This window comes from Tachyglossus aculeatus, chromosome 4, assembly GCF_015852505.1.
Source record: "Tachyglossus aculeatus isolate mTacAcu1 chromosome 4, mTacAcu1.pri, whole genome shotgun sequence".
NCBI lineage: Eukaryota > Metazoa > Chordata > Mammalia > Monotremata > Tachyglossidae > Tachyglossus > Tachyglossus aculeatus.
Genome location: NC_052069.1, coordinates 61,695,875 through 61,719,364, shown reverse-complemented (window position 1 = coordinate 61,719,364; position 23,490 = coordinate 61,695,875). Strand labels below are relative to the sequence as shown.

Sequence of the window (23,490 nt, the reverse complement as noted above, 5' to 3'; positions counted from 1 at the left end):
ACAAACCCCTGCTCTCATGGGTAGTGTGGAACCATTTCGACCCCTTTCAGTGATATATCTGTGTCCTACCTGCCTTTCTCTCTTTTCCTGCTTCTATCTCCACGGCTTCTTTCTAGTACAGTTCCCCTTCTGTTTTTGGTCTCTCTCGTGCTATTTTGGTTTTTCGTACATCTCTCAGGACGCTTCTGTAACTTTCTGGACCATTTTGATCCTTTTCCCCACATTCCCCCTCTCTTACTCCATCCCAACGTTGAGCCTCGGGGGCTTCGGTATCTATGTGAATGTCCTTGACGACCCTTCCATCATCCCCTTCCTCTTGCTCTCTGCTCCACCCCACCTCACCCACTCACTAGCTTGGACGCACGTTTGATCTCATTATCTCTAGTCACTGTACAGTCTGTACCTGTACCAACTCTGAAATACCTCTATCCGACAGCAGCCTCCTCACCTGACTTCTCTTCCACACAGCCGCCCTTCACAGATCTGTCCCACTCCCCACAAAGACCTACCTTTTAACCCTCTCCAGTTTTCTAGTGTCGTCCTGCTCCGTTTGCCTTCATACAGACTACCTTCTCTGCAGAAATCAACACTTTCCACACTGCCGTCTCCACTGAACTCAGCTCCCTCACTCTGCGAGTCTCCCTGCGAATCTCGTACCACTACCCCACGATCCTGGATCACCTCCACAATACGCTTCCTCAGCTTCTCCGCTTGAACTGCAGAGCCGAGCTGATGGAAATCCAGACCCTTGGCTGCTCTTTATGGGCAGGGAACATATCTCCCAACTGGGTTATATTTTTCTTTCCCAAGCACTTAATACAGTGCTCTGCACATAGTTAGTGCTCAGTAAACACTGCTGATTGATTGACCCCATCCTTCTCCCTCACCTGCTTTAATTCTGTCCTCCTCTGCCCAACAATTTTCCATCATTATTGACTCCCATACCCATTGCTGTGCCAGCTGTTCCAGTTGCTTAACTCCCTGCCCAAACCCCCTGCTCCCTCACCCCCTCATCCCTTTCCTGTAATGGCCTGGCTATGTACTTTATTGATAAAATTGAAACCACTGGGCGTGACCTCCCTAAAACCTCCCTTGTACCTCTCCAGTCCCTCCCTCCTCCTGGACTCTCTTTGACTCTTCCGTCTTTCCCAACGATATCCCAAGAGAAAATCTCTCACCTCCTCTCAAAATGTACCTTCTCCACTCGTACCTACGACCCCATCTTTTCACAACTTACCAAAACACTTACCCCTCCTTCCCTCCCTGGCTGCCGTCTTCAACTGTTCACTTTCCAACGGCTTCTTACCCACTGCTTTGAAACATGCTCACGTATCCCCTATCCTAAAAAAAATACCCTCCGTTGACCCCACCGCTCCCCCTGGTTTCGACCCATCCCCCCACACCGTTGGTCTTCAGACTTCTTGAGCGAGTTTTCTACACCTGCTCCCTCCTCTTCCTTTTTTCCAGTTCTCTCCTTGATTCTCTCCAGTCCGGTTCCCACCTCCTTCACTCCATGGAAACTGCCTTCTCTAAGATCACCGATAACCTTCTTGTCAAATCTGAAGGCCCCTAATGTATTCTCCTGCCTCTCCCCACTCCAGTCTATACTTCACTCTGGTGCCCGGATCATTTTTCTACAAAAGCGTTCAGGACACTCCTGAAAAAACTCCTGTGGTGCCCATCCACCTCCGCATCAAACAGAAACTCCTTATCATCGGCTTTAAAGTGCTCAGTCACCTTGGCCCCTCTCCCTCATCTCACTACTCTCCAACCACAACCCAGCCCACACACTTTGTTCCTCTAATGCTAACCTTCTCACTGTGCGTCGATCTTGCCTATCTCACCGCTGTCCCCTCGCCCACATCCTGCCTCTGGTCTTGAACGCCCTCCCTCCTCGGATGCGACACAATTATTCTTCCTTCCTTCAAAACCTTATTGAAGGCACATCTCCTCCAAGAGGCCTTCCCTGACTGAGCTCCTCCTTTCCTCTTCTCTCCCTCCCTTCTGCATCACCCTGATTTGCTTCCTTTGTTCTCCCCTCCTCCTAGCCCCAGAGCACTTAACGTGTGTATCTGTAATTTATTTATATTAATGCCTATCTCCTCTCCTCTAGACGGTAAGCTTTTGTGGGCTGGGAATGTATCTGTTTATTGTTATATTGTACTCTCCCAAGCTCTCAGTACAGTGCTGTGCATGCAGTAATTGCCCAAATACGATTGAATGAATGAGTGACTCCTAATCCTTGACTTCTCAGCTGCCTCTGACACTCAAAACATTATCCAACCTTGATTTCACTGACACTGTCCTCTCCTGGTTCCCCTCCTATTTCTGGCAACTCATTTGCAGTCTGTTTTGCGGGCTCCTCCTCTACCTCCCACCCTCTAACAATGGGAGTCCCCGGAGGCTCAGTTCTGGGTCTCCTCTTCTCCATCTACTCCCACTCCCTTGGAGAACTCATTCTCTCCCATGGCTTCAACTGCCATCTCCACGTGGATGATTCCCAAATCTGCATGTCCAACCCTGGGTTTTTTACGTCTTTGCAGTCTCATTTCCTCCTGACTTCAGAACATCTCTTTCCGGATGTCCTGCTGACACCTCAAATTATGTTCAAAACAGATCTTCTCACCTTTCCACCCAAACAGTTTTCTCCCTCTGTCTTTCCCATCACCATACACACCACTATCCTCCTATCTCAAGCCCAAAACCTTGGCATTATTCTCAACCCATCTCTCATTCAACCCATATTTTCAACCTGTTCTACCATCATGTCGCTAAAATCCACCCTTTCCTCTCCATCTAAACTGCTACTGTACTGATTCAAGCACTTATCCTATCGCACCTTGACTACTGCATCAGCCTCCTCGCTGATTTCCCTGCCTCCTAGCTCTCCCCACTCCAGTCCATCCTTCACTCTGCTGCCCTGATCATTTTTCTAAAACAAAACAAACAAAAAAAAATAAAACCTTCAGTCCACATCTCTTCTCAAGGACCTCCAGTGGCTGCCCACCCCACTCTGCATCAAATAAGAACTCCCTACCATCAGTTTTAAAGCGTTCAATCAGTTTGCGCTCCCTCCTGCCTTACCTCACTGATTTCTTAGGACTAGAACCAGTTGTCACACTTCTCTCTTCCGCATGGCCTAGTGCAAAGAGCACTGGTTTGAGAGTCAGAGGACGTGGGTTCTAATCCCAGCTCCGCCACTTGTGTACTGTGTGACCTTAGGCAAGCCACTTCAACTTCTCTGGGCCTCAGTTACCTCCTCTGCAAAATGGGGATGAAGACGGTGAGCCCCATGTGAGACAACCTGATTACCTTGTATCTACTCCAATGCTTAGAACAGTGCTTGGCACATAGTAAGCGCTTAACAAACACCATTATTATTAATGCCAATTTACTCGCTGTACCTCAAGCTCGTCTATCTTGCCACCAACCCCTTCCCACATCCTCCCTCGGACCTCCATGTGTGACAGACCACCACGCTCCCCATCTTCAGAATCTTATTAAAATCACATCTCTTCTGAGGCCTTCCCTGAGTAAGCCTTCTTTTCCCCTTATCCCTCTCCCTCTTGCACTTAGCTGTATCCTTTGAGCACTTGAGACCCTTTTCTCGGCCCCAAGCACTTATGAACATATCTGTAATTTATTTATACTGCTGTTTGTCTCCCTCTCTAGACTGTAAGCTCCTTGTGGGCAGGAAATGCATCTGCTAACTCTGTATTCCCAAGCATTAAGCATAGTATTTTGCAGACAGTAAGTGCTCAGTAAATACCATTGACTTATCTAATATTTCTCCACCCAAGCTGCTACTATGCTGATCCAAGCATTTATCATATCCTGCCTTGACTACCTCATCAGCCTCCTTGCTGACATGACTTATCGAACTACTATTTCTCCACCAAACTGCTATTATGCTAATGCAAGCGCTTATCATATCCTGCCTTGATTACTGCATCAGCTGCCTTGCTGACATCCCTGCCTCCTAACTCTCCCCTTTCCAGTCCATACTTCACTCTGTTGCCCAAATCATTTTTTCTAAAAAAATCATTCGGTCCCCAACTCCCCACTCCTCTGAAACCTCCAGTTGGTTGCCCAGTCATCATGCAGAAACTCCTTACCATCGGCTTTAAAGCACTCGATCAGCTCTCCCTGTCCTACCTCATAATAATAATAATAATGATAGTATTTGAATGCTTACTATCTGTCACTGTTTTAAGCACTGGGGTAGATACAAGGTAATCAGGGTCCCACCTGGTGCTCACAGTTTTATTAATCCCCGTTTTACTGAGGAGGTAACTGAGGCACAGAGAAGTTAAGTGACTCACCCCAAGTCACACAGCTGACCAGAGGCGGAACTGGGATTAGAACCCATGACTCGACTCCCAAGCTCACGCTCTTTCCACTAAACCACACTGATTCTCACCTTATCTCACTGATTTCTTACAACAAACCAGCCTTCATCCTAATACCAATCTACTCAATGTAACTTGATCTCCTCTATCTTGTGGAGAACCCCTTGCCCAAATCCTCCCTTTTACCTGGAATTTCCTTTCCTTTCATATACAACAGACCACCACTTTACCCACCTATAAAGAGAAGTGTCATCTTCCATGCCAAGCTCATATTTCCCTTATTCCTCCCCTTTCATCATCAATCGTATTTATTGAGCACTTACTATGTGCAGAGCACTGTACTAAGCGCTTGGGAAGTACAAATTGGCAACATATAGAGACACTCCCTACCCAACAGTGGGCTCACAGTCTAAAAGGGGGAGACAGAGAACAAAACCAAACATACTAACAAAATAAAATAGAATAGATATGTAGAAATAAATTAAATAAATAAATAAATAAATAAATAGAGTAACCCTTTGTGTGTTGTCTTTGCACTTGGCCTTCATCCTGTTCTCAGCACCTGTGGCCATGTCTTTATATTCATGTCTCTCCTTTAGAGTGGAAGCTCCTTGTGGGCAGGGAATGTTTCTACCAACTCTAATGTACTCTCCCAAATGCTCCCAATCCCCAATACTCAGCACACAGTAAGCACTTGTTACCATTGATTGATTATCTCCCTTGCGACCCCAGTTTCTGTGTTCAGTGACCTTCTGTAATGGTCTAGAGATTACTGAATTAGCCGTAATTTGAGCGGAAAAGCCAGTAGAAATGTTTAATTTGTTTTAGAGCAACCTAATAGCAAAGGGAAAGCAGCTTTATTGGTGTTTCAGTTCTGTAGTGCTCTTACAATATCTGTCTTCTGCTTTTCTGCCCTCCCAAGTGCCTAGTTCAATGATCGGCGCTTAACTGGGGCACAGTAAATATTGGCGGTGATGATGATGAATAGTCATCCTTCAGGAGTAGAGATTTCATAACACTTTTTGTAGCCTATTTGGTACTTTATTACCCAGCTGGTTAACAAGTTTTTTTTTTTAAATCACCCCTACCTCTGTCCCAGAAGGACTAACAGCTTCTTCAACATTTTTTCTCCATTTAGAACATTGAGAAACCTACAATAGTGGTTTCCGTGATTGTTAGTCTGAGTTGTGAGGAACCTGAAATCCTGCTGCTCCTGACAAATTTATTCTCATAGTTTTGTTTCAGCTTGCCTTATGTGTCTGTTGTCAACCTCCTCCCTGATTGTAAGCTCCTAAGGAGCCAGGGACGATGACTATTTCACACCTGTGTATTTTCCCCAGCATCTAGTACAATGCTATGCACATCGGCATGGCCTAGTGGAAAGAGTGCGGGCGTGGGAGCTAGAGGACCTATGTAGAGAAGCAGCATGGCTCAGTGGAAAGAGCCCGGGCTTTGGAGTCAGAGGTCATGGGTTCAAATTCCGACTCCGCCAATTGTCAGCTGTGTGACTTTGGGCAAGTCACTTCACTTCTCTGTGCCACAGTGACCTCATCTGTAAAATGGGGATTAAGACTGTGAGCCCCCCGTGGAACAACCTGATCACCTTGTAACCTCCCCAGCGCTTAGAACAGTGCTTTGCACATAATAAGCGCTTAATAAATGCCATTATTGTTATTATTTATGGAACACTTACTGTGTGCAGAACACTGTACTAAGAGCTTGGGACAGCGCAATATAACACTATAAAAGACACATTCCCTGCCCACAGTGAGCTTACAGACTTGAGGAGACAGACATTAATTTAAATAAATAAATTACAGATATAATAATAATAATGATGGCATTTGTTAAGCGCTTACTATGTGCCAAGCACTGTTCTCAGCACTGGGATAAATACAAGGTTATCAGTTTGTCCCACGTGGGATTCACAGTCTTAATCCCCATTTTCCAGATGAGGTAACTGAGGCACAGAGAAGTTAAGTGACTTGCTTGTACTTCAACTTGTACTTCCCAAGCGCTTAGTACAGTGCTCTGCACACAGTAAGCGCTCAATACGATTGATTGATTTGATTTGGGGAGAAAATGCAATAATAATAATAATGATGGTATTTAAGCGCTCGCTATGTGCCAAGCCTTATGACCAGGATTCAGGGCCAGAGAGCACCAAATTCACCCAGTTAATAATCTGGGCCCAGAAGGCCCGTGGTTAGGGCCCAGGCCTGGGAATCAGAAGGACCTGGGTTCTAGTCCTGGCCCCGCCACTTGTCTGCTGTGTGATCTTTTACCTGTGTATATGTATATATGTTTGTACATATTTATTTCTCTATTTATTATTTATTACTCTATTTCTTTATTACCCTATTGATTTATTTTACTTGTACATATTTATTCTATTTATTTTATTCTGTTAATATGTTTTGTTTTGTTCTCTGTCTCCCCTTTCTAGACTGTGAGCCCGCTGTTGGGTAGGGACCGTCTCTATATGTTGCCAACTTGTACTTCCCAAGCGCTTAGTCCAGTGCTCTGCACACAGTAAGCGCTCAATAAATACGATTGAATGAATGAATGAATGAACTTGCCCAAAGTCACACGGCTGACACGTGGCAGAGCCGGGATTAGAACTCACGAACTCTTTCCACTAAGCCACACCGCTTCTCTATGATATGTACATAAGTGCTGTAGGACTGGGAGGGGGAGTGAATAAAGGGAGCAAGGCAGGGTGACATAGAGGGAGTTGAAGAAAAAGAAAGGAGGGCTTAGTCACGGGAGGCCTCTTGGAGGTGATGTGCCTTCAGTAAGACTTTGAAGGTGGGGAGAGTAATTGTTTGTTGGATAAGAAAAGGGAGGGCATTCCAGGCCAGAAGCAGGATGTGAGCGAGAGGTTGGTGGCGAGATAGACGAGACGGAGCTACAGTGAGAAAGTTAGCATTAGAGGAGCGAAGCCTGCGGTCCGGGTTGTAGTAGGAAGATAGCGAGATGAGGCAGGAGGGGCCAATGTGACCCGAGTGCTTTAAAGCCGATGATAAGGAGTTTCTGTTTGATGTGGAGGTGGATGGGCAACCACTGTAGGCCCTTGAAGAGTGGGGAAACATGGCCTGAATGTTTTGTAGAAAAATGATCCAGGCAGCAGAGTGAAGGGTGGACTGGAGTGGGGAGAGACGGGAGGCTGGGAGGTCAGCAAGGAGTCTGCCTCAGTTATTGAGGCAGGATAGGATGGGTAAGTGATTGATTTAATGTGGTAGCAGTTTGGAGTCATTCATTCATTCAATCGTATTTATTGAGTGCTTACTGCGTGCAGAGGACTGTACTTGGGAAGTACAAGTTGGCAGCATATAGAGACGGCCCCTACCCAACAACGGGCTCTCAGTCTAGAAGGGGGAGACAGACAACAAAACAAAACATGTGGTCAGGTGTCAAGTAATCAGAATAAATAATAATAATAATAATGATGGTATTTATTAAGCGCTTACTATATGCAAAGCACTGTTCTAAGCGCTGGGGAGGTGACAAGGTGATCAGGTTGCCTCCCGGGGCTGCTCACAGTTTTAATTCCCATTTTACAGATGAGGGAACTGAGGCACAGAGAAGTGAAGTGACTTGCCCAAAGTCACACAGATGACAGTTGGCGGAGCCGGGATTTGAACCCATGACCTCTGATTCCAAAGCCCACGCTCTTTCCACTGTGCCACGCTGCTTCTCTAAATAGAAGTAAAGCTAGATGCACATCATTGACAAAACAGAATAGTAAATGTGTACAAGTAAAATAAATAGAGTAATAAATCTGTACAAACATATAGACAGGTGCTGTGGGGAGGGGAAGGAGGAAGGGTGGGGGGAAGGGGGAGGGGGAGAGGAAAAAGGGGGCTCAGTCTGGGAAGGCCTCCTGGAGGAGGTGAGCTCTCAGTAGGGCTTTGAAGGGAGGAAGAGAGCTAGCTTGGCGGATGGGCGGAGGGAGGGCATTCCAGGCCAGGGGGATGACGTGGGCCGGGGGTCGACGGCGGGACAGGCAAGAACGAGGCATGGTGAGGAGATTAGTGGCAGAGGAGTGGAGGGTGCGGGGTGGGCTGTAGAAGGAGAGAAGGGAGGTGAGGTAGGAGGGGGCGAGGTGATGGACAGCCTTGAAGCCCAGGGTGAGGAGTTTTTGCTTCATGTGAAGGTTGATAGGCAACCACTGGAGATCTTTGAGGAAGGGAGTGACATGCCCAGAGCGTTTCTGCACAAAGATGATCCGGGCAGCAGCGTGAAGTATAGACTGAAGTGGGGAGAGACAGGAGGATGGGAGATCAGAGAGGAGGCTGATGCAGTAATCCAGTCGGGATAGGATGAGAGATTGAACAAGCAGGGTAGTGGTTTGAATGGAGAGGAAAGGGCGGATCTTGGCGATGTTGCGGAGGTGAGACCGGCAGGTTTTGGTGATGGATTGGATGTGAGGGGTGAACGAGAGAGCAGAGTCAAGGATGACACCAAGGTTGCGGGCTTGTGAGACGGGAAGGATGGTAGTGCCGTCAACAGTGACGGGAAAGTCAGGGAGAGGGCAGGGTTTGGGAGGGAAGACAAGGAGTTCAGTCTTGGACATGTTGAGTTTTAAGTGGCAGGCAGACATCCAGATGGAGATGTCCTGAAGGCAGGAGGAGATCCGAGCCTGAAGGGAGGGAGAGAGAGCAGGGGCAGAGATGTTGATTTGGTGTCATCAGCGTAGAGATGATAGTTGAAGCCGTGGGAGCGAATGAGTTCACCAAGGGAGTGAGTGTATATTGAGAACAGAAGGGGACCAAGCACTGAACCTTGGGGAACCCCTACAGTAGGGGGATGGGAGGGGGAGGAGGAGCCCGCAGAGGAGACTGAGAATGAACGGCCGGAGAGATAAGAGGAGAACCAGGAGAGGACGGAGTCTGTGAAGCCAAGGTCGGATAGCATGTTGAGGAGAAGGAGGTGGTCCACAGTGTCGAAGCAGCTGAGAGGTCGAGGAGGAGTAGGATAGAGTAGGAGCCGTTGGATTTGGTAAGAAGGAGGTCATTGGTGACCTTGGAGAGGGCAGTTTCCGTGGAATGTAGGGGACGGAAGCCAGATTGGAGGGGGTCGAGGAGAGAGTTGGCGTTGAGGAATTCCAGGCAGTGGGTGTAGACGACTCGTTCAAGGAGTTTGGAAAGGAAGGGTAGGAGGGAGATGGGGGATAACTAGAAGGTGAGGTGGGGTCGAGAGGGTTTTTTTAGGATGGGGGAGACGGGGGCATGTTTGAAGGCAGAGGGGAAGGAACCAGTGGAGAGTGAGCGGTTGAAGATGGAAGTTAAGGAGGGGAGGAGGGAAGCGGGGAGAAATTTCATAAGATGAGAGGGAATGGGGTCAGAAGCACATGTGGCTGGATTAGCACTTGAGAGGATGGAGGAGATCTCATCTGAGGATACTGCTGGGAAGGATGGGAGAGTAGCGGAGAGGGTTGAGAGCAGGGGGTTGGAGAAGGGGGAGGAGTGACTTTGGGGAGCTCAGACCTGATGGAGTTAATTTTACTAATGAAGTAGGAGGCCAGATTGTTGGAGGTGAGGGAAGGAGGAAGGGGAAGAGCAGGGGGCCTGAGAAGGGAGTTAAATGTATGGAATAGCTGATGGGGATGATGGGCATGAGTGTCAATAAGGGAGGAGAAATAGTTTTGTCTGGCGGAGGAAATGCAAGACTGCAGAGAGGGAGGGAGATCAGGGCTGAAGATGTAGATTTGGAAATCATCTACATAGAAGTGGTAGTTGAAGCCATGTGAGCAAAAGAGTTCTCCAAAGGAGTGAGCATAGATGGAGAATAGAAGGGAACCAAGAACTGAATCTTGAGGAACCCCTACATTTAGGGGGTGGGAAGTAGAGGAGGAGCCCGCGAAGGAGACTGAGAATGAACGGCCAGAGAGGTAAGAGGAGAACCAGGAGAGGACAGAGTCGGTGAAGCCAAGGTTGGGTTATGTTTCCAGGAGAAGGGGGTGGTCCACAGTGTCAAAGGCAGCTGAGAGGTTGAGGAGGATTAGGATGGAGTAGAGGCCACTGGATTTGGCAAGAAGGAGATCATTGGTGACCTTTTGGTCAACATTGAAGTCCAATAGGACCTAGGTTCTAATCCCAGCTTCATTCACTCATTCAGTCATATTTATTGAGCACCTCTTGCCTGCGGTACGACCTTGGACTAGTCACGTAACTTCCCTGTGCTTCAGTTCCCGTATCAACAAAATGAGGATTCAGTACCTATTCTCCCTCCTCAGACTGGGAGCCCAGTGTGGCATCCGATTATCTTGTATCTACCCGAGTGTTTAGTACACTGCTCGAAACGGTGAGAAATACCGCAATTATTAAATTCTATTGCTAGGCTTTAAGCACTTAGTATTATACTAGGCTACCGAATCAAAATCTAGCAGCGTGGCTCAATGGAAAGAGCACGGGCTTGGGAGTCAGAGGTCGTGAGTTCAAATTCCCACTCCGCCAATTGTCAGCTGTGTGACCTTGGGCAAATCACTTAACTTCTCTGTGCCTCAGTTACCTCATCTGTAAAGTGGGGATGAAGACTATGAGCCCCACGTGGGACAACCTGGTCACCTTGTATCCTCCCCAGGGCTTAGAACAGTGCTTTGCACATAGTATGCGCTTAACAAATGCCATCATTTTTTATTTAAACTCATTTTTTAAATCCTCAGAGGATATGGAATACTACTGAGTGTCTTCATAAAACCTCTTCATAAACTCAACAATTATTAAAAATTCCTTTGTCTCTAGACTAAACCCAATTATTTCTTCATGGAACCTCTTTTTCACTTGATTGTTTAATATCACTTTACTGGATATTTTGTTACTATTCCTGGAGTAAAATTAATAATGAGAATCAATCAAATACCAAAATTGATAGCATCTAGGCCTGTGGATTGGAAACTCTTTTGAGGGGAGGGATATGTATATTTACTGTACTTTCCCAAGTGCTTGATACAGTGCTCGACACTCAAACTCTCAATAGATTCTATTAAAGATATGAAAATTAATAAAATCTACAGGAGGTAAAGGTTCAAATTAGTGAACATATGGGCTGGTGGACTATTGAAAGGTACTATTGAAAGAAGCAGCATAAAAAGTCTTGTGAAAAAGTAGGAAGGATGTTTTAACATAACTTTCAGTACAACTGTGAGCCCATTGTTGGGTGGGGACCGTCTCCATATGTTGCCAACTTGTACTTCCCAAGCACTTAGTACAGTGCTCTGCACACAGTTAGAGCTCAATAAATATGATTGAATGAATTTAAACTAATACTAGGCCCATAATGGGCAAGAATTTGTAGTCATTTTATAATCAACTGGGAGAGAGAAGAGCAAAATGTAATTTGTTTTCTAAGATCCTGAATTTATTTAGAAAAATAACTTTTTTTTTTACTTTCAGTATTGACAATATGGTTGATAAAAATCATCGCGATCCAGAGATAATTAAGTTCATTCCTCCATTATACAAGCAGCGATACCAGTTTATTAAAGATTTAGTCGTAAAGCACAAACCCAAAAAGGTTGGTATTTCCTTTTCAAATATCTAAGTTTTTAAGAGGAAGGTAAACTGTAATGTAGATACGGTATTGCAGAAAAATGTGAAATTGTGTAGCAGTAAATCATAATTACTGTAGTACTACAACGCCAGAGAGTTTTGTTATATTTGGGGCAATGTTCCCGTTTTCAGTTATGCCAAGTTGGTTTAGCTTAATCGAGTGAGAAAAATAAATCACACAGTGAAAATAAATCAAGAGCGAGAACTTTACCAAACGTCTAATACTGTGCCATAAATATTGCATTGTGTACCTTATAAGCATTCAGAAATACTAACTGAACTTCCAGAGTTTTCTGGACATTATCCACAGTCCCATTTCTTAGTATTTTCTCATTAGGGCTTGTTTTTGGTAAGAGAAAAGGGATTTAAAAAAGTGATTTTGAGATATACACTCTTTCATAATATGTGTTATCACTCTGCAGTTTGGAGTGCGTATTGTTAGGGAATTACGGAATGTCCTTTCAACAGTGCACATCTAGCTTGATAGAATGTGATATAACGTCGGCAGTTACGGTTATAAACGAGTGCGTGACATCGAATACCAAACTCGTATTTTGACACGCATTTTCCGTAATCCCGGCTTCCTCAAGAATGTAATTCCGTGCTATAAGGGAAGTGAGTGTATTTTCTTTTGATGTCTGAGTCAATGTCTAGTAAAGTCCCAGGTTGCTTTCCGAGAAAACACACTGGAAAGGTTCAGGGTTCTGAACTGAAAAATTCATCCTTCAATTTAGTTTTGTGTACTGACTGTACAGTACTTGGTAGTATAGTAAATGCTGCGGCGGGGCTGTTTCTACAGAATTAATGGGCCCAGTGAGATCGGAGGTGTCCTAACAAGCAGTTTCACGTGGTCTGCCTCAGAGCTTGGCGCTTCCATCCACGACACCTCTTATCTGACTTTTGAGTCAGCAACGGGTGCAGTTGTGAGCCCAAACATTTCATTGCCGTTTCATCATCTTGCATTATTTTACTTGTATATATTTACTATTCTATTTATTTTGTTAATGATCAATCAATCAATCGTATTTATTGAGTGCTTACTGTGTGCAGAGCACTGTACTAAGCGCTTAGCACTGTACTTATGATGTGCATCTAGCTTTACTTCTATTTATTCTGATGACTTGACACCTGTCCACATGTTTTGTTGTCTGTCTCCCCCCTCTAGACTGTGAGCCCGTTGTTGGGGAGGAACCATCTCTATATGTTGCCAACTTGTACTTCCCAAGCGCTTAGTACAGTGCTCTGCACACAGTAAGCGCTCAATAAATACGATTGAATGAATGAATGAACTGTTTTGGTCACCTTTTTTAGAGAGAGCTCAGTTCAGCCATACTGTGTGTTTTTGAGTTCGGTACTTGTGCCCATGCTACAGCACAAGTTTTCCTTATGAGATTTCACAAGAATGCAATCAGTCAATCGTTTTTATTGAGCAGTTACTATGTGCAGAGCACTGTACTAAGCACTTGGAAGATTACAATACAACCGAATTAGCAGACACTTTCCCTGCCGATAAAGAACTTACAGTCTTCATTTTATAGAAGAACCGGGTGTATTTATCTTGTTTTGGTCAATTTGGGGTATCTCGGAAGTGCATTAATTCAGTTTACATTATTTCCTATGGGAAACTATACTTCATTTGGGGCTTTTTCACTTAACACTCCATTTTGGTGGAAGCAAAGGTGAGTGCTAACTACGCTGGTAGATGTAATTCAGAAAAAGTTCCTAGCCCATGAAAGATGCACAGTCTAAGAGGGAGAGGACAGGGTATAGGGGAAAAAAATGATGGGGTGATTTCCACAACTCTGTCACAACAGTAGTAAAAGAGCAGTCTACTCTTCAACTTCTCGACTCCTTGTTGCTGCAATCTAGTTATCCCAGCCAAATTGTCATGATCTCCCCAAATTTCTAAATGTTGTGATGGCAGCTTCTCTCTTGTAATGGGAACAGGAGGAGAGGGATGGCCCGGCCCGGCCACTCAGGCTGCCTTTCTTGGGCCTTAGGGCAATCTGGACTGTAAGCTCCTTGTGGGTAGGGAACGTGCCTACCAACTCTCTTATATTGTAATAATAATAACAATAATGACATTTATTAAGTACTTACCATGTGCAAAGCACTGTTCTAAGCACTGGGGAGGTTACAAGGAGATCAGGTTGTCCCACGGGGGGCTCACAGTCTTAGTCCCCAATTTACAGATGAGGGAACTGAGGCACAGAGAAGTTAAGTGACTTGCCCAAACTCACACAGCTGACAATTGGCAGAGCGGGGATTCGAACCCATGACCCCTGACTCCAAAGCCTGGGCTCTTTCTACCGAGCCACGCTGCTTGTACTCTCCCAAGCGCTTAGAACAGCGCTCGGCACGCAGTAAGCGTGCAATAATTACGATTAATTGGTGGTGGAGAATGGCTGTTGGAGCACGGACCCGGGTTCTAATCCTGCTCCACTCCTTGCCTGCTGTGTGACCTCGGGCAAGTTACGTAACTCCTCTCTTCCTCAGTTTCCCCATCTGTAAAAAGGGGATTCACCCTCTTAAATAGGCTGTGACCGCTCTGTGGGCCTTGATTATTTGTACTCCAGCACTTTTGACACACAGTACTTAATATCTACTATTATTATTATTGTTGCTGTTACTGCTGTCCTACTGCCCTTATCGGCCACGTCCCCCGAGTAGTTCAGCAAGAGCCATAAGCCTGCAGGGGCCAGGGCCTCTCACCCCGGAGGCCCAACGGAGGCCACCTGGTTCCCTCTTGCCGTTGGAAAGCCGCAAGCTCCTGAGAAACAGGAGCTGTAAAACTGGGAGATAGCCTCTCTGAGCCTGCTCACAGGGCCAGAGCTGAGGTTTGCCGCTCTTCTTCAACAATTCCTCTTCCCTTTCCCAGCTCCTGGCTTCCTAATCGCCTTCCTCATTACCTCAGGGACTCTTGATGTCAATTAGAAGGCTGTAGGCCTCCTCCATCCTGGGCACCAGCCCTCCTCCCTTCCTCCCTTCAGCCTGCTTACCCCATTTTTGCATAGGCGCCAAGTTATTTCCACCCCACATGACAAGCTTATTGCTGAGGTGTGACCTAAGGCCTGGCAAGAAAATACGTCGAAAATAAAATTGGCAGAAATACTGAGGCATAGGTGATAACCTCAAATCACCTCAGTCCAGGGAAGTAAGTTAATGAATGCACGTTATAATAAACAGGTATATAGTGTAACCGCCAGATTTCTAGATTTCCTGTTGGCTTTACACTGCATACCCCTTTCAGAAATGAAATCGAGGTCGCGATGTAGTTCCCCATAGGTCAGAGTGTGTTAACAAAGAGCAGCAGTTCTTGACGCACTGCAAACCTGTACTAAATATGAATCGGTCATTTATGTGATCCACATCATCATCATCAATCGTATTTATTGAGCGCTTACTGTGTGCAGAGCACTGTACTAAGCACTTGGGCAGTACAAATTGGCAACATATAGAGACAGTCCCTACCCAACAGTGGGCTCACAGTCTAAAAGAGGGAGAGAGAGAACAAAACCAAACATACTAACAAAATAAAATAAATAGAATAGATATGTACAAGTAACATCCACATCCGTTACCAGGCTTCAGAGGTACCTTATCTTTTCATACGCATCTCAGTGTTATAATATTAATGATTTGTAATCTTGCTCTTACTCTATATTCATCCTCATCGAAAGAAAAATACCTTGAGGTAACCATGTTAAGGAAAATGAATTACTGTGTTTTTTTGCTTTATACGTTTCAAATCAGAGTAAGACAGAAACACTTTGGGCAATGTTTATGAGATTTATGAGTCTTGAATGTCTCAGAAAGCTCTTAGTTTCTTTGGTGGAAGTCAGGCTTCAATTATAGAACAAAATGCTTGATTTTCCTTTGATATTACAGCCATCTCCAACTTTCTTTGGTCATTTAATGCTAATTAATCTCTTTTCTTTGTTTAAAAGATCATAGAGTTTCATTAGTAATCTCATTTATGGCTTGGTAAGGTCTACTTCTAGTTCCTTTTTATAAAGGCCCTGAGCCTTCATGTTTGGACATATTTTTTTTCTGAACAAAAAAATATGTGATGATAGCTTTTTAAAATAAAGAAGAACATGGTTCCATTTTTTTTTTTTAATTTACAGGTTGCAGACTTAGGATGTGCTGACTGTTCACTACTGTGGATGCTGAAATTCTGCAGTTGCATCGAGGTGCTTGCCGGATTGGATATCTGTGAGAATGTATTGAAGGAGAAAATGTAATGCACTTTTGTAATTACCTTTCTAAAAGAGGACTATTTATTTAGTCCAAATTAGTGGTGTACGGGACTTTTCATTATTGAGATGAGGGAGAAGCCTTTAAAGGTTTGTAGTTAGAAGATTGGGAGTAGAGAAATTGAGCTTTCCCTAAGAAGGTCGATTTGCGTAGTCTCTGAATTTCTCCATCGTAAAATGGAGCGACACTGACCAACTTACAGAGATATTAAGATTGATTAATAAATATAATTTTTTAGTAAATCTATGTCTTAAAATTGAATGCTTGAAGCATTGACATTCCTTATCAACAGTATTAATCTTCAGAGTCACAGAAAGTGATTCAGTGACCGTTCTCCCTCTCCTCTAGATTGTTTGTCCCATGTGGAACAGAGACTGCATCTGACCTGATTTAACTTGTATCTACCCTAGTGCTTAATACAGTGGTTGGCACATAGTAAGTGCTTTAATAAATGACATAATTAACATGCTACAGTATTCTCAGTTGTATTTCAATTTACATTTGTCTTTCATTCTGCTATGTGTACAGAGTACGGATTTTAGTAACTGTTTCCTTATCTGACATTTTACCTTGATAAATATGCTGTATATGGCAGTTATATATTTAATTTGAAAAACTTTTGTAACTATAATTTTATAATTTCCTTAAGGAAAGTGAAAATAATTGGGAAAAAGCTGTACTCTGTTATAAGTGTTCAGGCTGAACATGAGCCACATTTTTGCACTGAAATAAAAAAGGCATATTATAGGAATGGAAAGTATTGTGTTTTTCTAGCTCAGATACCATCATGGCAACCTGAATTTTAAACTCTGATCCTTTCACCTGTTCCTTCAAAGGGTAGGGCCTTTTCACCAGTTGCAGAACTGTTGGGTTCCTTTCTCTAATTTGTTTTCTGGCTTGAAATAAATGGGATAGGCTTCTGTCTAGAGTAAATTAGAATGATTTTTTTTCCATGTAGGTTTTTTAAAAATTTCCTCCAAAGGAATGAACGGCCATTTTCCCTGTAGCATGTGTTTTCGTTTCATGATTTGGTGGACTGCTATTACAGAATTAGGGAGTGTTTATCCACAACACATGTCTGCCTTGATAGAATGTTATCCACAAATCAATCAATGATATTTACTGAACACCTCCAAATCAGCGCAATTAGAAGGAGCATATATAAAAATGGGTGGGCACATGTTTGAGGCGACAAAGTGTGAGGGCTACAACGCAGTTTTGTGCACATCAAGTTCTTCAAAAATACAACCACCATGTTACAGGAGTACAAAGATGTAAAAAGTTAAATTAATACTTGATGCGGGGGACAGGGTCAGTGTTGAGTGTCACACAGTTACTGTTTCAAGAATACTTGACTTGTGATTTTCTGTGGACTATCTATTAAGAAAGGGAAGGACCACAACTCCTTTGGTAAATAATCTCAATTTTTTAAATTCCGTCTCCTCTATCTCAACAATAAATAAATGGAGAGGTCGGTAGGCAAATAGGATGGGGAAGAAGAACAAAGTAAGCCAATTCAAAAGTTTAGTGGAGGCACTTTTGACCATGTGAAAAAGACTAGTTCTTGGATATGGGTAGAGAGACCTACCCAACTCCTGGCCGGGTCTGATAGATTCCCGACCTTTTTTCTGAGGACTCAGGAAGATGCACGGCAAGGTGCAAATGCACAGCTGTGCCAAGAAGTGAACAGGGTCATCGATCTACGTGCAAACTCCGTGACACAGGTTGCCATGAACATTGTGCTTGCGAGGAGCTGCTATCTCTTCCAGCCTGAGTAGGCCTGAAATAGGAGAAGCGAGTGAGGGATTTTCTAGGTTGGTCCAAGTTGAATAATCTACGACCCACTCATCATTTCATTCAAGGCTATACTGGATGACCCTCTTCCCTTGGATGTATGGCGAAAGGGTATTTGCAATAATTTTTTACCTGGCCTTTGAGAGAACTAAATCATTTAAAGGTTTTTGACATCACGTGGAAAGCAAGGCGAGGCATGACGTATACCTTACATGGTGGCTTCAGCCAATTTTCAGCGGGTTCTCTGTTGTCCTTTTAGGACAAGAGACAACGGAAAACAGAAATCATTTCTGTGTTGCAGTTCCTTTTTGCAGTTGGTCTTAAATAGCTGCATTGACTCTTTCAAAAATAACCACCTAATCTAAGTGCCTATTAATGGCCAAACTACTTGAAGTTGCTCCTGATTGAGTTGCTTATTAGAATTGGTTTCCTAGAGTATTACTTTTCGGTTTTTAAGGTAGAGGATGTAAGTGAAGTTGATTTATTTAATAACAATCAGAGAAGTAGCATGGCATAGTCGAAAGAGCGTGGGGTTGGGAGTCAGAGGGCTTGGGTTCTAATCCCGGCTCAGCTGTGTGACCTTTGGCAAGCCACTTAACTTCTCTGTGCCTCAGTTACCTCATCTGTAAAATGGGGATTAAGCCTGTGAGCCCCAAGTGGGACAACTTGATTACCTTGTATTTACCCTAGCGCTTAGAACAATGCTTGGCATATAGTAAGCATTTAACAAATGCCGTTTATTTTTACTCTGTTTAAATGTGTACCATGATTTAAGATCGACTGAGTTTTTTTATGTGATAAAATCTAAGGAGATTTGAATATTTCTTCCTAAGGGTCTTTTTCTTTAAAAATAATGTTTTCTCAGGCACAGACTTACTCCCCTTCCTGGAGATTATCTACAACCCAGTGAGAGAACTTTAACCATTACTTTACATCAAGGTTCAGTTGTGGAGAAAGATTCCTGCCTGCTTGGATTTGATTTGATAACTTGCATTGAATTGTGAGTATTAAACCTACACACACACACAGACACACAAATATGTATATATATCTATATCTATATCCCTATATATCTATATACCTATATATATATATATATATACCTATATAGATATAGATATATATGCTCACACGCATACTTCATTAAAGACATTTTTGGCAAAAAATGGGGCTCAAAAATCAAGGGGAAATTTCATGCTTCAGGTTATTATTTTTAGACCCCATCTTGCATTACCTTTTTCTCACAGGGCTTTAGAATAGGGTCAGTTTTTTTTAGAATAATTACAGAGGAGCCACGACTGAAGTCTAAGAAGAAGGTTAGTTATCAAGAAAGCGAGATTCTACTTCAGGTCCAGCACTCACCTGATTCTTCACTTTGGGTTTTCTCACCTGTAAAATATGATTTATCTATTGCCCCTGTACTAGTTTCTGTGATTAGAGGTTTGCCAAATAAATCACACTGGAGTTGATGTGACTTGAAGATCCATGACTAAGGACACAATTAGGCATTAGTAAAATTTTCTGGTATCTTCTCATGAAAAGCATTAAGGGTGAAATGTTGTGTACCAGAGTAGTTAGATGGGTAAGTCACTTCACTTCTCTCTGCCAGTTACCTCGTCTGTAAAATGGGGATTAAGATTGTGAGCCCCATGTGGGACGTGGACTGTGTCCAACTGATTAGCTTATATCCACCTCAGTGCCCAGAATAGTGCTTGACACACGGTGAGCACTTAACAAATGCCATCGTCATTCATATTTGATGATTACTGAACACTTGCTGCCCACAAGAAAACATTTTGATAACGATGACTTGTACCAAACTTCACTAGATAAAAGCTCCTTGCTAGAGCGCTAGTCATTGTCTCCTGATAGAAGCTCTTTAGAAAAGATGCTGTATAAATCTAACCCAGTAAGTTTAGTTCATTGTGTGTGTTTGAAATTCTTTCCGGATAGTTAAGAGTTTGAAGAGGAATGAAATGAGAGGTTTTTTTTGACCAAAGTACTGGTTCATCTACTAAGGCTAGCCCGAGAAATATTTCCAAGGCCTTTAGCCTCGTATCCTTCCGGCTGTCCTTAGCAAAGTCCAGTTTAGAAAATCACGGGAAATCGTCTCTGCCTTAAACCACCATTCTAATAAATGGTAAATATCTGAGAGGACAAGTGGCCGTTGATTTCAGTGTGAGTTTGTGTCTTTGGGGTTAATTATGTTTATGGATTAATTACTAGAAATAGTAATGGACCGTGCCATCTACAAAGCATTTCCTGGGCATTTATTTTAGAGGGGTGGGGGGGCTGAGCAGGGCACCTCAGAGGCAGGGGCCTTCATGATCGTACAAATCTAAAGAGGGGGTACAACCATACACAATTATCTACAATGAGGAGGAAAGCGGGCTAAAGACCTTAAGAAATAAGTAAATGAGTTAAAAAAAAATCCCACCCTTTTAATGCCTTAGCGATGAAATGCCAGCCATGTAGCACTCAAACACAAGAGGTTTTATTGAATTGGGCAAGTGCAGAAATTGGATGATCCTCCCCCATTAATCTCCCATTTTAACCTTTTCAGAATAGAACACCTGGAGTCAACAGAGCTGCCCAAGTTCTTGGAAGTGGTGTTTGGGTTCATGACTCCAGCCATGGTTGTAATCAGCACTCCTAATGCAGAATTTAATCCCTTGCTTCCAGGAGTGAAATTATTCAGACACTCCAATCACAAATTTGAATGGAACAGAGCCCAATTTCAGAACTGGTGAGTGTGGATGAGGCTGTTATTTTGCACTTAGGTTTAAAGCTACAGTTTTTGATGCAATTTCAACTATAGCGAACAAGTTATTCGTCTTATTTCGGGGGATCAAGGGTTCCAGCTTTCAACTTGGGGCCTGAGGGGTTGGGGCACCAGGAAAAGTTTTGAGGGGAAGGGGAGATGGGAAGGGAGAAAGGAAGTGGAGAGAAAGAAAGGAGAAAGAGGAAGAGATACTACTCTTCTCCCTCTGCAACCCAACCTGTGTCATCTTGGGCAAGTCACTTAACTTCTCTGTGTCTGTTACCTCGCCTTTAAAATGGGGATTAAGACTGTGAGCCCTATGTGGGCTACTGACTGTGTCCAACCTGATTATCTTGTGTCTATCCTAGTGCTTAGTACAGTGCCTGGTTCATAGTAAGTGCTCAACAAATGCTAAGCCACACAGAAGCAGTGTGGCTTAGTGGAAAGAGCACAGGATTGGGAGTCAGAGGTCGTGGGTTCAAATCCCGGTTCCTCCACTTGTCAGCTGTGTGACTTTGAGCAAGTCACTTAAATTCTCTGGGCCTCAGTTACCTCATCTGTAAAATGGGGATTAAGACTGTGAGCCCCACGTGGGACAACCCGATTACCTTCTATCAACCCCAGTCCTTAGCGCTTAACAAATACTATTAAAAAAATACCACCTAACAAAAAACACCTAACTCGCTGTACCTTCTCATCTACTACTGCTGCTGCTTATCTTCAGTCAGTGATATTTATTGATAACTTGCTATGTGCAGGTCACTGTACTTAGTGCTTGGGAAAGTACATTATATAGAGTTAGGAGACATGATCCTTGCCCTTGAGGTTGTAGTAGTAGTATTTTTTAAGCGCTTACTATGTGCAAAAAACTGTTCTATGAACTGGCACTTAGAATTTTCTCCTCAGTGGGCTTCCAGCCCCAGTTTACACCTGCTTGCCTTCAACTACCGCTGTGACCCTCTACAATCTTGCTTCTGCCTTCTCCACTCCACTGAAACCGCTCTGTACAATCAGTCAATGTATTTACTGTGTGTAGAGCACCGTACTAAGCACATGGAAGAGTACGATATAATAGAGTTGGTAGACATGTTCCCTTCCCACGAAGGGTTTGTAGTCTACAGGGGGAGACAGGCATTGAAATAAATTACCGATAAGTATGCCAGTGCTGTGGGGCTGAGGGTGGGGTAAATATCCAATGCTTAAAGGGTACAAATCCAGTGCAAGGGTGAGACAGAAGAGAGAGGGAGAGGGGAAATGAGGGCTTAGAGATGGTCTCTTGGAAGCGATGTGATTTCAGTAAGGCTTTGAAGGTGGAGAGAGTGATGGATATGATGCAGGAAGGCATTCCAGGCCAGTGGCAGGATGTGGGCGATGGGTCGGTGGTGAGATAGACGAGATTGAGGTACAGTGGTAGGTTGGTTTTAGAGGCGTGAAGTGAGCATAATGGGTTGTTATAGTAGAAAATCAGCGAGGTTAAATAGAAGGGGGCAAGTCGATTGAGGTGCTTTAAAGCCTGTGATAAGGAGTTGGATGTGGAGGCGGATGGGCAACCACTGGGGCTTCTTGAGAAGTGGGGAAACGTACTGAATTTTTTTTAAGAAAAATAATCTGGGCAGCAGAGTGAAGTGTGGACTGGAGAGAGGACAGACAGGAGGCAGAGAGGTCAGCAAGGAGGCTGCTGCAGTAGTCAAGGCAGGCTAGGATAAGTGCTTGGATCAGCATTGTAGCAGCTTGGATGGAGAGGAAAGGGTGGATTTTAGCGATGTTATGAACGTAGAACTGACGGGATTTGATAAGTGCTCAATAAATGATTGATATGTGGGTTGATAATGCCGGGGTTATGAGCTTGTGAGACGGAGGATCGTGGTGCTGTCTACAGCCTTGGGAAGGTCAAGGGGAGGAAGTATTTGGGTAGGAAGGTGAGAAGTTCTGTTTTGGTCATGTTAAGTTTGAGGTGTCGGTGGGACATCCAAGTAGAGATGTCCTGAAGGCAGGAGGAAATGCGAGCTTAGAGAAGAAAAAAGATAGGGCTGGAGAGGTAAATTTGGGAATCATCCCCTTAGAGCTGGTAATTGAAGCCATGGGAGTGAATGAGTTCTTCAAGGGAGTGGATGTAGACGGAACATCGATGGGGACCCAGAACTGAGCCTTCAGGGACTCCCACAGTGAAGAAGGTGGGAGGCAGAGAGGAAGCCTGTAAAAGAGACTGCGAATGAATGGCCAGAGAGATAGAAGGCAAACTAGGAGAGGGCAGTGTTGGTGAAGCCAAGATTAGATCATGTTTCCAGGAGAAGGGAATGGTCCACAGTATCGAAGGCAGCTGAGCGGTCAAGGATTAGGATTGAGGAGAAGCCAGTGAATATGACAAGAAAGGGATCATTACTGAACCATGAGAGGGCAGTTTCCATGGCAGGAATTGGGGTAGAAGAGAGAAAATGGAGGCAGCGGGTGTAGACAACTTGCTCAAGGAATCTGGAGAGGAATGGTAGGAGGAAGATGGGGCAGTAACTGGAGGGAGCCGTGGGGTTGAGAGGGTATTTTTAGCATAAGGGACACAAGAACAATGACCTACACCTTGCCAAATCTATTGGTCTCTAGTCCATCATAATAATCCCTAACTTCTAGCTGCCTTTGATTCTGCGGACCGTCCTTTTATCCTGGAAACACTAGCTAACTTTGGTTTCTGTGACAGTCCTTTTCTGGGTCTTCTACCTCTCTCCTTCTTGATCTCTTGCTGGTTCTTCCTAGACCTCCCACACCCTGAATCAATCAATCA

The 23,490-nt window shown here is 44.1% G+C and overlaps 1 protein-coding gene across 2 annotated transcripts in view; it reads left to right on the top strand.

Moving 5' to 3' along the window:
• Positions 1-23,490, top strand: part of HENMT1 (HEN methyltransferase 1) — a 51,633-nt gene that overhangs the window by 4,909 nt on the left and 23,234 nt on the right. For both annotated transcript variants that reach the window (XM_038745300.1, XM_038745301.1), the window contains 4 exons: positions 11,747-11,867; positions 16,030-16,142; positions 18,819-18,953; positions 20,517-20,699. In XM_038745300.1, coding sequence (XP_038601228.1) covers positions 11,747-11,867; positions 16,030-16,142; positions 18,819-18,953; positions 20,517-20,699 — 552 coding nt within the window. The remainder of the gene's footprint in view (positions 1-11,746; positions 11,868-16,029; positions 16,143-18,818; positions 18,954-20,516; positions 20,700-23,490) is intronic.